General features: G+C 44.8%; 1 protein-coding gene across 5 annotated transcripts in view; it reads left to right on the forward strand.

Moving 5' to 3' along the window:
* LOC130367672 (mitochondrial adenyl nucleotide antiporter SLC25A23-like) overlaps positions 1-17,219 on the forward strand; it is a 46,803-nt gene that overhangs the window by 13,356 nt on the left and 16,228 nt on the right. For 4 of the 5 annotated variants that reach the window (XM_056570249.1, XM_056570248.1, XM_056570251.1 and 1 more), the window contains 5 exons: positions 3,479-3,605; positions 7,266-7,353; positions 11,432-11,543; positions 15,784-15,942; positions 17,015-17,167. In XM_056570249.1, the coding sequence (XP_056426224.1) occupies positions 3,479-3,605; positions 7,266-7,353; positions 11,432-11,543; positions 15,784-15,942; positions 17,015-17,167 (639 nt within the window). Of the gene's footprint in view, positions 1-3,478; positions 3,606-6,335; positions 6,560-7,265; positions 7,354-11,431; positions 11,544-15,783; positions 15,943-17,014; positions 17,168-17,219 lie in introns of those variants that run through there. The other variant, XM_056570252.1, reaches the window with a different exon arrangement.

Here is a 17,219-nt window from a genome sequence, read left to right on the forward strand (position 1 = left end):
TAGTCCTCATGTGTAGTGTACGCTGTGATAGTCCTCATGTGTAGTGTACGCTGTGATAGTCCTCATGTGTAGTGTACGCTGTGATAGTCCTCATGTGTAGTGTACGCTGTGATAGTCCTCATGTGTAGTGTACGCTGTGATAGTCCTCATGTGTAGTGTACGCTGTGATAGTCCTCATGTGTAGTGTACGCTGTGATAGTCCTCATGTGTAGTGTACGCTGTGATAGTCCTCATGTGTAGTGTACGCTGTGATAGTCCTCATGTGTAGTGTACGCTGTGATAGTCCTCATGTGTAGTGTACGCTGTGATAGTCCTCATGTGTAGTGTACGCTGTGATAGTCCTCATGTGTAGTGTACGCTGTGATAGTCCTCATGTGTAGTGTACGCTGTGATAGTCCTCATGTGTAGTGTACGCTGTGATAGTCCTCATGTGTAGTGTACGCTGTGATAGTCCTCATGTGTAGTGTACGCTGTGATAGTCCTCATGTGTAGTGTACGCTGTGATAGTCCTCATGTGTAGTGTACGCTGTGATAGTCCTCATGTGTAGTGTACGCTGTGATAGTCCTCATGTGTAATATACACTGTGATAGTCCTCATGTGTAGTGTACGCTGTGATAGTCCTCGTGTGTAGTGTACGCTGTGATAGTCCTCATGTGTAGTGTACGCTGTGATAGTCCTCATGTGTAGTATACGCTGTGATAGTCCTCATGTGTAGTGTACGCTGTGATAGTCCTCATGTGTAGTGTACGCTGTGATAGTCCTCATGTGTAATATACACTGTGATAGTCCTCATGTGTAGTGTACGCTGTGATAGTCCTCGTGTGTAGTGTACGCTGTGATAGTCCTCATGTGTAGTGTACGCTGTGATAGTCCTCATGTGTAGTATACACGGTGATAGTCCTCATGTGTAATATACACTGTGATAGTCCTCGTGTGTAGTGTACGCTGTGATAGTCCTCGTGTGTAGTGTACGCTGTGATAGTCCTCGTGTGTAGTGTACGCTGTGATAGTCCTCGTGTGTAGTGTACGCTGTGATAGTCCTCGTGTGTAGTGTACGCTGTGATAGTCCTCGTGTGTAGTGTACGCTGTGATAGTCCTCGTGTGTAGTGTACGCTGTGATAGTCCTCGTGTGTAGTGTACGCTGTGATAGTCCTCGTGTGTAGTGTACGCTGTGATAGTCCTCGTGTGTAGTGTACGCTGTGATAGTCCTCGTGTGTAGTGTACGCTGTGATAGTCCTCGTGTGTAGTGTACGCTGTGATAGTCCTCGTGTGTAGTGTACGCTGTGATAGTCCTCGTGTGTAGTGTACGCTGTGATAGTCCTCGTGTGTAGTGTACGCTGTGATAGTCCTCGTGTGTAGTGTACGCTGTGATAGTCCTCGTGTGTAGTGTACGCTGTGATAGTCCTCGTGTGTAGTGTACGCTGTGATAGTCCTCGTGTGTAGTGTACGCTGTGATAGTCCTCGTGTGTAGTGTACGCTGTGATAGTCCTCGTGTGTAGTATACACGGTGATAGTCCTCATGTGTAATATATACTGTGATAGTCCTCATGTGTAATATACACGGTGATAGTCCTCGTGTGTAATATACACTGTGATAGTCCTCGTGTGTAATATACACTGTGATAGTCCTCGTGTGTAATATATACTGTGATAGTCCTCATGTGTAATATATACTGTGATAGTCCTCATGTGTAATATACACGGTGATAGTCCTCGTGTGTAATATACACTGTGATAGTCCTCGTGTGTAATATACACTGTGATAGTCCTCGTGTGTAATATATACTGTGATAGTCCTCATGTGTAATATACACGGTGATAGTCCTCGTGTGTAATATATACTGTGATAGTCCTCATGTGTAATATACACGGTGATAGTCCTCATGTGTTGTATACACTGTGATAGTCCTCATGTGTTGTATACACTGTGATAGTCCTCATGTGTAATATACGCTGTCATAGTCCTCATGTGTAATATACGCTGTCATAGTCCTCATGTGTAATATACACTGTGATAGTCCTCATGTGTAGTATACACGGTGATAGTCCTCATGTGTAATATACGCTGTCATAGTCCTCATGTGTAATATACGCTGTCATAGTCCTCATGTGTAATATACGCTGTCATAGTCCTCATGTGTAATATACACTGTGATAGTCCTCATGTGTAGTATACACGGTGATAGTCCACATGTGTAGTATACGCTGTGATAGTCTGGGGGGTGTCATACAACGGGATCCATGACATTATTCCAGAGTATACAGACACATAGCGCTTCTTCTTACACCGTACAGAGGATAATAGGAGTATCAGTACTGCTATATATTATTTACAGGACACGTGCACTATACATAGCGGAGGACTATATGGGGGGAGGACTATATGGGGGGAGGACTATATGGGGGGAGGACTATAGCCTCCATTGTGGGAAGAGTGAAGGGACTTATGGAAGTTTACACAATGGTGCAAATGAAAAGAAACAGAGAACCCTGTAACATCTCTATATATAAAACTCAACGTGTGTGTATATATGTGTATGTATATATATGTATATATGTGTATGTATATATGTGTATGTATATATATGTGTATGTATGTGTGTATATATGTGTGTGTATGTGTGTATATATGTGTATGTATATATATGTGTATGTGTGTATATATGTGTATGTATATATATGTGTATGTATGTATGTGTGTATATATGTGTGTATATATGTGTATGTATATATATGTGTATGTGTGTATATATGTGTATGTATATATATGTGTATGTATATATGTGTATGTATGTATATATGTATGTATGTATATTCCACAAAAACTTCCACATGGCTAAAGATATTAACATGAAACTTGGCCACATGTTACTTATATGTCACCAACAAACATAGGATAGGGGATTTAACCCTTACTCACCCCCATTTGTCAGGGGCGGGGTTTATGTTTAAAGTCCTATACAAGTCTATGGGAAATATATGTTACTGCATAACTTCCAAACAGCTGGAGATATTTCCATAATACTTGGTCACTTGTTACTTATATGTCCACTTAAAATATAGTTATAGTAATTTAACCCTTAACTACCCCCATTTGGGAGGGTCAGGGTTTTTGTTTAAAGTCCCATGCAAATCAATGGGAAATGTATGTTCCTACATAACTTCTGTACGGCTGGAGATATTTCAATAACTGGTCACATATTACAGGTCTGGATAGGAGGAACGGATAGGGGGACGGGATGGGAGGAACGGATAGGGGGACGGGATGGTAGGTCAGGATGGGAGGAACGGATAGGGGGTCGGGATAGGAGGACGGGATATGACAACAATATATGGGGACAGGATTTGAAGTCAAAAGCTTCCTCCTTTGTTGATTTTCCTCCCCTACAAGGATGAAGAAGGAAAAACCGGGCAACGCCGGGTACTCAGCTAGTGTATAATAAAGTCTTCCCATCTCTTCTTCCTCCCCGTGTGCAGGAGATCCTACGGGTCGGGGACACTGATCAGGACGGGCAGCTGGATTTTGACGAGTTCACCCGATACCTGGTGGAGAGAGAGAAGAGACTCCTCATCATGTTCAACAGCTTGGACCGCAACAACGATGGTGTATATATAACACATCCGTAATTATAGACGCCCCCACGCCGGAGGATACGTACAGATAGTGATGGGCAGGGCTGCGGGTGACGTCTGATCTCCAGTAATAGTGCAGACCACCGAGGGTGTCATTAATACAGTGAAAGAGTATCCACCCAGACCAGGAGAACATGTTATCTATCCTGTCATAATCATCCTAATCAATTACAGGCCCAAAACCTCAGGAGGCTGCACTACTGAGATTCTGATAGCCTGTCAGGCAGTCTGTTGTCATGGAGACCTTGTTTACGTTCAGATCATCCTTCACCACAATGTCTACCTCCCCCCTGGTTTGCATAATGACAGTCTAGCGGGGCATTCAGTCCACACAAGGTAACCATGACAACACTATATTCCACATAAATCGCTGTCTCAATAATGCAGCTTCAGGCCTAACAGATCGTATCAAGGCTAACTTTAACACATAATAATGATGAGGAAAGTGGGTGTGGTCACTAGAATGGGCGTGGTCCCTATAGAGTGGGTCACATTGTAGCGGGTGTGGTCACTCGAGGGGGTGTGGGCACAGTGGAAATGTTGGTCCTGCAAAAAGGGTGTGGTCACGATGAAGAGGGTGTGGTCACGATGAAGAGGGTGTGGTTACTATGGAGAAGGTGTGGTTACTATGGAGTAGGTGTGATTATGAAGAGGATGTAGTTACCATGGAAAGGGTGTGGTTACTATTAAGGGGGTGTGGTCAAGATGAAGGGGGTGTGGTCAAGATGAAGGGGGTGTGGTCAAGATGAAGAGGGTGTGGTCACGATGCAGAGGGTGTGGTTACTATGGAGAAGGTGTGATTATGAAGAGGATGTAGTTACCATGGAAAGGGTATGGTTACTATGGAGGGTGTGTGGTTACTATGGAGGGTGTGTGGTTACTATGGAGGGTGTGTGGTTACTATGGAGGGTGTGTGGTTACTATGGAGGGTGTGTGGTTACTATGGAGGGTGTGTGGTTACTATGGAGGGGGTGTGGTTACTATGGAGGGGGTGTGGTTACTATGGAGGGGGTGTGGGTACTATGGAGGATGTGTGGGTACTATGGAGGGTGTGTGGGTACTATGGAGGGTGTGTGGGTACTATGGAGGGTGTGTGGGTACTATAGAGTTGGTGTGGTTACTATGGAGGGGGTGTGGTTGTTATGGAGGGGGTGTGGTTATTGAGAGCGTGCGGTCCCTATGGAGAGGATGCATTCATTATTAAAGGGGTACTCTGGTGGAAAACTTTTTTTTTTTTTTAAATCAACTTTTGCCAGAAAGTTAAACAGATTTGTAAATTACTTCTATTAAAAAAAACTTAATCCTTCCAGTACTTATTAGCTCCTGAATACTACAGAGGAAATGGTTTTCTTTTTGGAACACAGTACTCTCTGCTGACATCATGACCACAGTGCTCTCTGCTGACATCTCTGCCCATTTTAGGAACTGTCCAGAGCAGCATATGTTTGCTATGGGGATTTTCTCCTGCTCTGGACAGTTCTGAAAGGGGTACTCCGGTGAAAACCTTTTTTCTTTTAAATCAACTGGTGCCAGAAAGTTAAACATATTTGTAAATTACTTCTATTAAAAAATCTTAATCCTTCCAGTACTTTTTAGCTGCTGAATGCTACAGAGGAAATTCCTTTATTTTTGGAACACTGATGACATCACGAGCACAGTGCTCTCTGCTGACATATCTGTCCATTTTCTCACCCCTGCATAGCAGATGTATGATAAGGGCAGCATAGTGGCTCAGTGGTTAGCACTGCTGCCTTGCAGTGCTGGGGCCTTGGGTTCAAATCCCACTAAGGACAACAATAAATAAAGAGTTATTATAATGATGTCAGCAAAGAGCACTGTGCTCGTGATGTCATCAGAGAGAATTCCAAAAAGAATATAATTTCCTCTGTAGTATTCAGCAGCTAATAAGTACTGAAAGGATTAAGATTTTTTAATAGAAGTAATTTACAAATCTGTTTAACTTTCTGGCACCAGTTGATTAAAAAAAAAATAACATTTCCACCGGAGTACCCTTTTAAGAAAGGATGGTCACTATGGAGAGGTTATAGTCACTGGAGAGAGTGCGCTGTTGCTATGGAGGGGGTGCAACCACTATGGAGAGTGCGCTGTTGCTATGGAGAGGGTGCAACCACTATGGAGAGTGCGCTGTTGCTATGGAGAGGGTGCAACCACTATGGAGAGTGCGCTGTTGCTATGGAGAGGGTGCAACCACTATGGAGAGTGCGCTGTTGCTATGGAGAGGGTGCAACCACTATGGAGAGTGCGCTGTTGCTATGGAGAGGGTGCAACCACTATGGAGAGTGCGCTGTTGCTATGGAGAGGGTGCAACTACTATGGAGAGTGCGCTGTTGCTATGGAGAGGGTGCAACCACTATGGAGAGTGCGCTGTTGCTATGGAGAGGGTGCAACCACTATGGAGAGTGCGCTGTTGCTATGGAGAGGGTGCAACCACTATGGAGAGTGCGCTGTTGCTATGGAGAGGGTGGTGCTTACTATAGAGAAGATGTAGCTAGATTCATTATGGGAGATTTAGCAAAACCTGTCCAGAGGAGAAGTTGCTGAGTTGCCCATAGCAACCAATCAGATCGCTGCTTTCATTTTTGAAAAGGCCTGTGAAAAATGAAAGAAGCGATCTGATTGGTTGCTATGGGCAACTCACCAACTTTTCCTCTGGACAGGTTTTGCTAAATCTCCCCCCCATTGACTTTCAGGCGCTCCTAAATCGGGCGCTAATTTTTATTATGAGCTACTTTGTGCAAAATCAGTCATCTTTAATAAAGTTAAACTACAGTAGCAAACCCTCAGCTGTGAGAGATTTTACCACTAAACAATAACGCTCTCATTTACTGACATGAAGCGGAGATCTTGAAAATAGCGTGAAAATAGATACGGAAAATATTATACAGTGAAATAGAATGGCAGGAGGTGAGGCTGGCGGCGGGGCGTCTGGTATTATTGCAGGATGGCGGATCTGTGGCACGCACGTTAAGTGTAGCCAGGGGGCGCCTCTACAGTTACAGTGTAATCTGTGGTGTATGGAGCTGAAGGTCATGAGAAGCCGGTGCCAGGCTCGGACTGTAGTAAGGGCAGGTGTACCCTTCAGGTATCTGGCAGCGCCACCATCATGTGTTAAAGGGGTATTCCAGGAAAAAAACTTTTTTTTTATATATCAACTGGCTCCAGAAAGTTAAACAGATTTGTAAATTACTTCTATTAAAAAATCTTAATCCTTTCAGTACTTATGAGCTTCTGAAGTTAAGGTTGTTCTTTTCTGTCTAAGTCCTCTCTGATGACACCTGTCTCGGGGAAACGCCCAGTTTAGAAGCAAATCCCCATAGCAAACCTCTTCTAAACTGGGCGTTTCCCGAGACACGTGTCATCAGAGAGCACTTAGACGGAAAAGAACAACCTTAACTTCAGAAGCTCATAAGTACTGAAAGGATTAAGATTTTTATTTTTAATAGAAGTAATTTACAAATCTGTTTAACTTTCTGGAGCCAGTTGATATATACATTTTCTTTTTTTTTTTCCTGGATAACCCCTTTAAACCTGCCCCATGATTATCTGTTCTTTGTCTCTCTCCTAGGAAAGCTGGGTTGCAGCTAATATTTATTTCTCTTCCCTTTCTCAGGTCACATTGATGCGTCTGAGATCCAGCAATGTTTTCACGGTCTTGGGGTTCACATCACGCTGAACCAGGCCAACAAGATCCTGCACAGGTGGGTATGGGGGAAAGTGATCAGTGTTTTCTAACCAGGGTGCCTCCAGCTGTTGCAAAACTACAACTCCCAGCATGCCTGGACAGCCTCCGGCTGTCCAGGCATGCTGGGAGTTGTAGTTTTGCAACAGCTGCAGGACCCTGGTTGGGAAACACTGCCTTAGGCTGGGTTCACGTAACGTTTTTTGCCATATACTGTTTTCAATCAGTTTTTCTAAAGAAAACCGTATTGCAAAAAAAACAGATGGAACCGTATGGGAAAAAGTAAACCGTATGCGTTTTAAACCGTATACTGTTTTTAAAATTGCATATGGTTCCGTCCGTTTTTAACAAAAAAAAAAAAAGTAAAAAAACGTATACGGAACCGTAATGGAACCGTAAACTTGTGCGTTGCCCATTGACGTCCATGTTAAATAAAAAAATGTTTTCGGTTGCAGTATGGTTTTTAAACCTGAGACAAAACCGTGGTCAACCACGGTTTTGAGTACGGGAATTAAACGTATTGCAAGAAAACCGTCCGCATCCGGTTTTCAATTATTTGTCTATGTATACGGTTTTCAATACGGTTCCATACGTTTTCAATAATAAAAACGTATACGGAAACTGTACTTGAAAAACGTGATGTGAACCCAGCCTTAGGCTGGGTTCACACTACGTTTTTCAGCTACGGTTCCCGCATACGTTTTCTATCAAAAACCGTATGGGACAAAAACGGATGGAATAGTATGGGAAAAAGTAAACCGTATGCGTTTTCAAACAGTATGCTTTTTTTTAAAAGTGCATACAGTTCCGTCAGTTTTTATAGAAAAAAAACCCATACGTTTTTGAAAATTTTGTCCATTTTTAATGGGAGGGGTCTTGGGTGGGGACTTTAAGATTCAAATGCGCATGTGCAAAGTAAAAATGTATACGTTTTTCCCGTATGGAACCGTATACATGTGCGTTTCCCATTGACGTCCATGTTAAAAAAACCGTATGCGGTTGCAGTACGGTTTTTAAACCGGAGACAAAATCGTGGTCAACCACGGTTTTGACTCCGGTTTAAAAACCGTACTGCAACCGTATACGGTTCCATACGGGAAAAACTTATACTTTTTTTACTTTGCACATGCGCATTTGAATCCTAAAGTCCCCACCCAAGACCCATCCCATTAAAAATGTACAAAATTTTCAAAAACGTATGGGGTTTTTTTCTATAAAAACTGACGGAACTGTATGCACTTTTAAAAACAGTATACTGTTTAAAAACGAAATACGGTTTACTTTTTTTCCATACTGTTCCATCCGTTTTTTTGCCATACGGTTTTCTTTAGAAAAACGGATTGAAAATAGTATGACAAAAACGTGATGTGAACCCAGCCTTAGTTTTTGCCATACTGTTTTCAATCAGTTTTTTTCTAAAGAAAACCGTATGGCAAAAAAATGGATGGAACCATATGGGGGAAAAAGTAAACCGTATACTGTTTTTAAAAGTGCATATGGTACCGTCCGTTTTTATAAAAAAAGAAAAACAAAACGCGTTTTTGAAGATTTTGTCCATTTTTAATGGGAGGGGTGTTGGGTGGGGACTTTAGGATGCAAATGCGCATGTGCAAAGTAAAAACCGTATACGGTTTCCCGTACGTGGACCACAGTTTTGTCTCCGGTTTAAAAACCGTATTGTAACCGCATAAATTTTTTTTTAACATGGACATCAATGGGAAATGCACATGTACGGTTTTTACTTTGCACATGCGCATTTGCATCCTAAAGTCCCCACCCAAGACCCCTCCCATTAAAAATGGATAAAATTTTAAAAAACATATTTTTTTATTTAATAAAAATGGACGGAACCGTATGCATTTTTAAGAACAGTATACGGTTTAAAAAAACGCATACGGTTTACTTTTTCCCAAACGGTTCCATCTGTATTTTTTTGTTTTTTTTGCCATACGGATTTTCTTTAGAAAAACTGATTGAAAACAGTATGGAAAAAACGTGGTGTGCACCCAGCCTAATATGGACTCGCCTTGCTGACAGGTTCCACCTGTTTTGTGCTTATGCAGTTGTCACTCCCCCCCCCCCCCCCGGACTTTAACCTGAGGGAGGGGGCGAACCAGTTTGTGACCTTACATTAACCCTTTCCTGCAAATGAACATACAACTACATCCAATAGATGTCACAAAAGCTGTACCTGCGCACCATCACCCCCACCGCAACGGCCGCTATCAGAGATAACTCTGATCTCAGCCATTAAAACCCCTTTAGGACGAGTTCACATTACATAATTTTCCAAGCAGGGAAATTCTCTTGCAGCAGCCTCCCATTGTTTTGAATGAGGTTCTGCGGCACCGCGTGCGCCTCTGAATTATCACAGTAGACAATTCCGCCTAAAAGACTGATCTAGTTTTTCGACGGAATTCACATGTATATGCATTGCTGCCTATGGAGATGGCGCACATCCACGTGGTCCCAGAGCCGACCGATATGTCAGCCGCCGGAGACTCTGTAGTGTGACCTGACCGGCTCTGCTTCAGAGATCAGGGCGATGTCTGGAGTAATAGAAAGTCTATGAGGCATTCTATAAATCGGTATACCGATTATATATTCAGCTTTCCTAGGGAATAAAGGGGCAGGCTTCTGCAACCATGTTACTGATTGGTGAAGGTCTCTGCACTGAGATCCTCACCCATCACAATAAATAAAAATTCTATAGGAAAAAATTTATTTTGCAAATAATTAGATTTTTATTTGTTTTCTTTTTCTGATTTATTTATTTTTTCTCCTTATGTGGCTGTTTTTCTCCATATTTTTGGGCTATAGCAGAAGCTTAAATTTTACTGTTGAGTTCAATACAAGCAAAACATAACAATACAAGCCAACATACTAATTTAAAATCGTGTGTGTGTGTGTGTGTGTGTGTGTGTATATATATATATATATCACACATATACACACATGTATACAGCCTCCATAGACCAATGATTCCCAACCAGGGTGCCTCCAACTGTTGCAAAACTACAACTCCCAGCATGTCCAGAAAGGCTTTTTGCAAGTTCTGGCTTTGACATAAAAACACTTTGGGGAGGGGGGGGGGGGCATTGACTATTGATTTTTGTATGCAATTTTTTGGTGCTTTTTGAGTGGCTTTCCAGGTTGAAAGCTTGTGCCCCCGATTTATGACCGTTTTTGCACATTGACCTCGCTTCATCATTTTTGTATTCAGTTTTTTTTCGCACTCGGAGGGTCCGTGGCTTTGTGTGCAAAGATAGTCGTTGCATCAACAACATTTTGCAAGGATACTACCCCTTTTTCTAGGCAGCATAGGATGTGGGAAGTTCATTGATGCTTGTCTCCCCCCCCCCCCCCCCCCCCAATTTGTATTCTTTCCAAAAACTCACACAAATTATGATGTGTCTGCAATCTCTCTTAAATTTAGACTCAGAAACTGAAAAATTGCACACGATTTCACGCAAATGATACCTCACTCCCATATGCCAGAGTAGATCTGCTGCACCAGGGGCAAGGAGCAGGCTTGAATGTTATGGTTAGGGGGTCAGTGCTATCATGTCAGGAGACCCCCACAGTCTAAAAGCTACTAAGTCAAAAGTGCAAGGTTCCCTGGCAGCACAGAGTATTTCAGGAAATGTCGTTCTAACATGTCTGGTTACATTAAAGGGGTACTCCACCCCTTAGACATCTTATCCCCTATGCAAAGGATAGAGGATTAGATGTCTGATCGCGGGGGTGCCGCAGCTGGGACCCCCGCAATCTCTGTGCAGCACCAGGCGTTCGTTTAGAATGCTGGGTGCAGGTAAGAGGGGTCGTGACGTCATGGTCACGCCACGCCCCCTCAATGCAAGTCTATGGGACTCCCATAGACTTGCATTGATGGGGGCGTGGTGTGACGTCACAAGGGGGCGTGACCATGACGCAACGACCCCCGCCGCCTGCTTTAAGCGTTCGGAAAAAAATGTTCCAAACGCTGGGGCAAAGGAGTACCCCTTTAAATAGCTGTAATACTGTCACCTAATGGAGCCCCCTGGTATTACCGTACTACTGAAGGTTTTGCTTATTTTTTGTCTTCTTCTTATATCCAGCATGGATCGTGACGGCACCCTAACCATAGACTGGTTGGAATGGAGGGATCATTTCCTGCTGAACCCATTGCACAATATGGAAGACGTGGTGACGTATTGGAAGCATTCCTCTGTGAGTACATATATTATAAGTAGCACTCAGCAAGTTAAAGGGCTTTTCCAGGAACAGAAAAAAAGAGCTAATTTCCTCCAAAAAACAGCATCACCCCTGATCTTAGGTTGTGTGCTGTATTACAACATGGCTCTATTTACTTCAATGGAGCTGAGCTGCAATACCACACACGACCTGAGGACGGGTGTGGTGCTATTTTTGAAAGTGTTATTCTATCCCTGGATAAGCCCTTCAATGGTACAGACTGCAAAGTGGGATCACTTATAGAACAATGTAAAAAATGAATAAAGAGAAAATTTGGAAACCATCAGCAAGCAGGCTGGATGGATTGTAGGGCTATTTTTATTTTTTTTATTATTATTACTATTTTTCTCGGTCGCTCTTCATTGGGGGACACCTTACTGATGGGTATATGCTCTTGGCACTAGGAGGCGCTGAAACTAGGAAAAAAAAAGTTGTCTCCTCCCTGGCAGGATATACCCGCCCACTGGAAGTGAGATAATCCGTTTTAGCTAGTGTCAGCAGGAGGCAAGACACAGGTCTGGGAGCTCGTCAGACCAGGTCTTTTATTACTATTTTCTAGTAGGGCTGTTAAGTCAGGTTCTTTACTCCCTTTTGTTTCCTTTTTTCATTTGGGGGTTCAGGAGCATGGCGCTACCTGTTCCCCCCCCCCCCCATATGTGACTAAGGGGCACGGGGCATAGAGTATGCACTGTTAACCCCTTCCTGACAACGGCAAGCACCTGGGGTTGCACCTAGGGTCCGGGTCCCCCTATTTTCCCTGCTTGTTCCCTGGCGTGATGCAGGTAACTAAAAAGCTGGCTGAAGGCATCTTAGGTGGGAGCGATAGCCCCAGCGTAATGTCGTAGCCCTTCAACCATCCGTCCGGACGAATCGCGTGTTCGAGTCCCTGTCTTTTACCAGTAAGCCAGACAGTGGTCTGCATGGTTTCCTCTGCCGCCTGTCTCTCATCACACAGCTGATGTATCCGCGACTGGAGATCCGGTACCTCACTACTGTGCGAGGTGCCCGACGGAATGACTCGTTGTCTACTATGGCCCCGCACCAGTGAGCCAGACAGTGGTCTGCATGGTTTCTTCTGCCGCCTGTCACACGGCTGATGTATCTGCGGCTGGAGTTCCGGTACCCCACTACTGTGTGCGGTATACGTAGAACTGACCCAGCAGGTCCTACGGAATCTATACGGGATGACAGGGACGCATTCTACGGCTCCTCAGTTTCCCCCTATTCTATCCCAGTCTCCTAGGCCTCCCTGCCCTCCCACCTATGACAAAGAGACACAGTTATCGCCTATCTGACGGTCTCCTTTCTTCCAGCACCTGGAGGTGTTCTTGTTCAGCCAGACTGTTGTCTGCATGGTTTCCATCCCCATCGGTCTCTGATCTCAGGGCTGCCGCGGACATAGTCGGTCAGGTTTCCCGTTTCTCACTGCTGGGTGAGGGATCTGGAGGAGGGTCCTTACAGGTACACAGGATTGATGCCAGTCAGACAGTCCTTTGTCTGTTGGGTCTTCTATACCACCAGGTCGCCCGTTGGATAGGCCGCACTCCAGTACCCCGCTTTCTGTTGGAGGTTGAATGGAGTGACCCAGGGCGCTCAGGAATTCTATACCAGTCAACCAGGCGGTTTTCCGCATGGCTTACTACTACGTCGGGTCAACTACCATACACTTTCCACAATGTGGACGGTAGTTCAGGTAACCCACTGCCAAGGTGTAGCTCCGAGTGAGTCACCCAGTGTTGCCCCATGGGTCTTATGCACCACATACTGGTTTGCAGGGTTCCCTACTTTACCAGGTCCCTCTCTGCATGCCTGCTACTCGGTCTGAAGGCTGGAATCTCACTTCACTGTGTGTTTCCGTATGCGGGACCCGGCGTGGCCATGGTCCCTATGCCACACAGCCAGACTGTCTGCATGGTTTGCTGATCCACCTGGTCACCCAATTTTCTCGTGGCTTTGGGGCAGCATTTCCCTACTCCTATAGTGCCTGGTGCATTTTGCCAATTCCCTTTCCACAGGGGTTACGGGGATCAGGGTGCTTATGCACACTCAGTACTTGAGTTTCATCTCGACCACCCTTGTTTTCCCTCCACTAGGCCACTAGGGGGAATAGTTTATTGAGCTTTTTCTGCCACCATGATGATGCCAACTTTTGTCTGTGTTAGTTGTACTGCTCTGACTCCATAGTCTTCTGGAGTAACCTTCCTGTGCCCAGAACATGAGAGTCCCAGCTGGGTTCCCCTTTGTTTCCCCCTCCTTTCCCGTTCCGGCGGGACGTTTCTTCAGAGTGCTCTGGTCCCCCCCTGGGGTCCAAGTCCGGTTAGTCTCCTTGGCTTGGACTCTGTCCTAGGAATCTGTGGCGTGCCTTCTTTTTCAGGTGGCTCTTCTGGTTCTTTGGGCCGGGGAGATGGTTGAGGTCTCGGGCATGTGTAGTGTTCCGGCCCAGACTCCTCTGCGATCCCATTTGGTGGGGCGGTGTTTCTGTACTCCACTTTTTCACTTCTTCATGTTTCCACGTGGAAGTTTGTCATCCGGAGAGTTTTCGCGGACGTTTGTTTTCCTTACTCTTCAGGGGTTCGTTTTCCAGGTGACTCTGACATCTCCAGTTTCCATGTCGGTCTCTCCGGTATCCGGGATGAGCCCTTTTTAGGGCGTTCCGTTACTTTCTTCCTTTCGGGGTCCATGTCCTCCTGAGTTGTAGGGCGTTCAGGTCATCCAGATTACACCAGTCCGGCTATTGTTGCTTTCTGGGTGCTCATGGCGGGCCCCTGGGACAGGGTTTTTTGGGTCTGCAGCTGTTCAGGTATTTCATCTCCTGCACCAGACCTTTCCAAAGCAGATTTCTTTTTTTTCTGTGGTCTCTGGTCTCCACCTCCTGTGCTCGTCTTCTGCTCAGGCGTACACTGATCTCCCTGCTGGGTTCCTGTGAGTTGTTTCCTATCTACTTCTGGGGTGGTTCTGGCCCATCTGGCTTCCTGGTCGGCCTTTTCTTGTCTCTCTATATGGCCTTGGTGTCTTGAGTCTTTACAGAGGACAGGCCCTTCCTTTGGCGTCCTAGTCCATCTCAATGGACGGGGGTCCTGCCGGAGCTACATTTCTGGGCCTAGTTTGTCTCTGACCTGGGGGCTCGTCTGCAGACCTTACGGACGAGTGGGTTCAGTCTCGGGACTGATTTCCTTTCTCTACTGGTTGTTATTCCCACCTGCTTTGGTACGTCCCATCAGTAAGGTATCCCCAAATGAAGAGCGACCGAGGAAAGATTTTTTTTTTTGCACTCACCGTAAAATCTCTTTCTCGTAGCCATCATTGGGGGACACTGCACCCACCCATTTCGTCATCTTTTTTTCCCGGATTATTTTTTCCGGTTCTTGGGTTGTTTATCCTGGATTCCTTTCTTGGGTCCTTCGGACATATTTCTTTGTTGGCTTCTCCTACTGCTTTGTAACAAAACAGATTACCTCACTTCCAGTGGGCGGGTATATCCTGCCAGGGAGGAGCTGACTTTTTTTCCTAGTTTCAGCGCCTCCTAGTGGCAAGAGCATATACCCATCAGTAAGGTGTCCCTCAATGTAGGCTACGAGAAAAGAGATTTTATGGTGAGTACAAAAAATCTCCTTATTTATTTAATTTTATTTTATTATTTAACTTCTTTTTATTATTATTACTATTTTTTTTTATTTTTATTATTATTATTTTTATTTCTGTTCTTAGAATGAGGTGTGCCAATCAGATATTTAGCCAATTCCACTGTTTTCCAACCAGTATGCCTGCACCTGTTGCAAAACTACATCTCCCAGCATGCCTGGACAGCCGTTGGCTGTCCAGGCATGCTGGGAGTTGTAGCTTTGCAACAGCTGGAGGCACCCTGGTTGGGAAACAAGGGCCTATTCAAAGGCTGGACTCACAGACATGTGATACAATTACCATTAGCCACAGTTATGTTTATTTTTTATAGCACTGTAATATCAGAAAACAAGATAAATAAGACTTTATTCACACCCAGTATCAAAAAAAGCAGGTAATGGCGGATCGAGATGGATCCGTCATAGATCCTGTAAGAACAGGAGTCAAGATACTATATAATGTAGTTGTGAGGACGGAGTTATGATGTAAGAAAAAGGACAGAGAGGAGTACCCACAGCAGCACATAGTATTTCAGGGAAGCATTATAATGATTCTTATTGGCGGCTAAGTGACTCTGTTTCCAAAATAATTTCAGATGCTCGACATAGGGGAGTCTCTTGCTGTTCCTGATGAGTTTTCCCAAAAGGAGATCCGATCGGGCATGTGGTGGAAGCAACTTCTGGCTGGTGGGGTGGCAGGGGCCGTCTCTAGAACAGGAACGGCCCCTCTGGACCGGCTAAAAGTGCTAATGCAGGTAATATTAAGGAAAAATAAATAAAAAATAAATAAACATATATATTTATGTATTTAGTAACGTGTGTGTATATGTGTGTGTGTGTGTATGTATATGTGTATATATATATATATATATATATATATATATATATATATATATATATATATATATATATAGCGTATAAGCCGAGTTTTTCAGCACAATTTTTCGTGCTGAAAACGCCCTCCTCAGCTTATACTCGCGTGAACAAAAAACACTTCTGGTTTAGCTGTGAGGGGATGGGCCAGGCCATCCATCTTCGGCCATCTATGCTGCAGGGACCGTCTGGTGGGGAGGGTTAGTCGTTCTGGGCTGTCCATCTTCACCGGGAGGCCCTCTTCTCCGCTCCGGCACCAAACTAGTGACGCTGCATTGACGCCACCGCGCAGGAACGTTCATGCGCAGGTACGTCACGGAAGTCTGCTGCGCACGGACGTCCCTGCGCGGCGGCGTCAATGCAACTTCACTAGTCCGTGGCCGGGCCGGAGCGGAGAAGAGGGCTTCCCGGTGACGATGGACAGCCCGGAACGACTAACTCTCCCCACCGGACGGTCCCTGCAGCATAGATGGCTGAAGATGGACGGCCCGGACCAGCGCACCCTTCCTTCCCACCGAGAAAGCAACAACTGGGGAGGTGAGTAGAAAACAAAATGGGGGTCTGGATGATGACGAATGGGATTGACAGGCGGTGATGATGAAGGGGGGGGATGATGACGAGGGGGATGATGTATTTCTCAATAACTTCTCTTAGGTTTTCGGGGTGAAATTAGGGATCTTGGCCGGCTTATATTCGGAACGGCTAATGCTCGAGTATATACGCTATATAAAATGTGTGTGTGTGTGTGTTTGTATGTGTGTGTATATATATATACTTGAGAAAGGCTGCATGGCAGCTGAAACGTCGCTCTGTATTAGTATGGAATAAAGCACTTTATTTTTGCACCTACTCCTGGAGTGCTGCGGATTACTATTTTGTATATATATATATATATATATATAATATGCACATACACTATATCACTGAATGACTCGTTTGTCTTCATGTCCCCAGGTTCATGGGACAAAAGCTAGTGGTCTCTCAATATTGAGAGGTCTGCAGGGAATGATCGAGGAGGGAGGGGTGCGGTCACTGTGGCGTGGCAACGGAATAAACGTCCTGAAGATCGCTCCTGAATCTGCTATCAAGTTCATGGCGTATGAGCAGGTGAGCCCAGTAAATGAAGGTACTGTCTGTAGGAGACTGAGGTAGTCTGACA

The sequence above is a fragment of the Hyla sarda genome, chromosome 4 (assembly GCF_029499605.1).
Source record: "Hyla sarda isolate aHylSar1 chromosome 4, aHylSar1.hap1, whole genome shotgun sequence".
NCBI lineage: Eukaryota > Metazoa > Chordata > Amphibia > Anura > Hylidae > Hyla > Hyla sarda.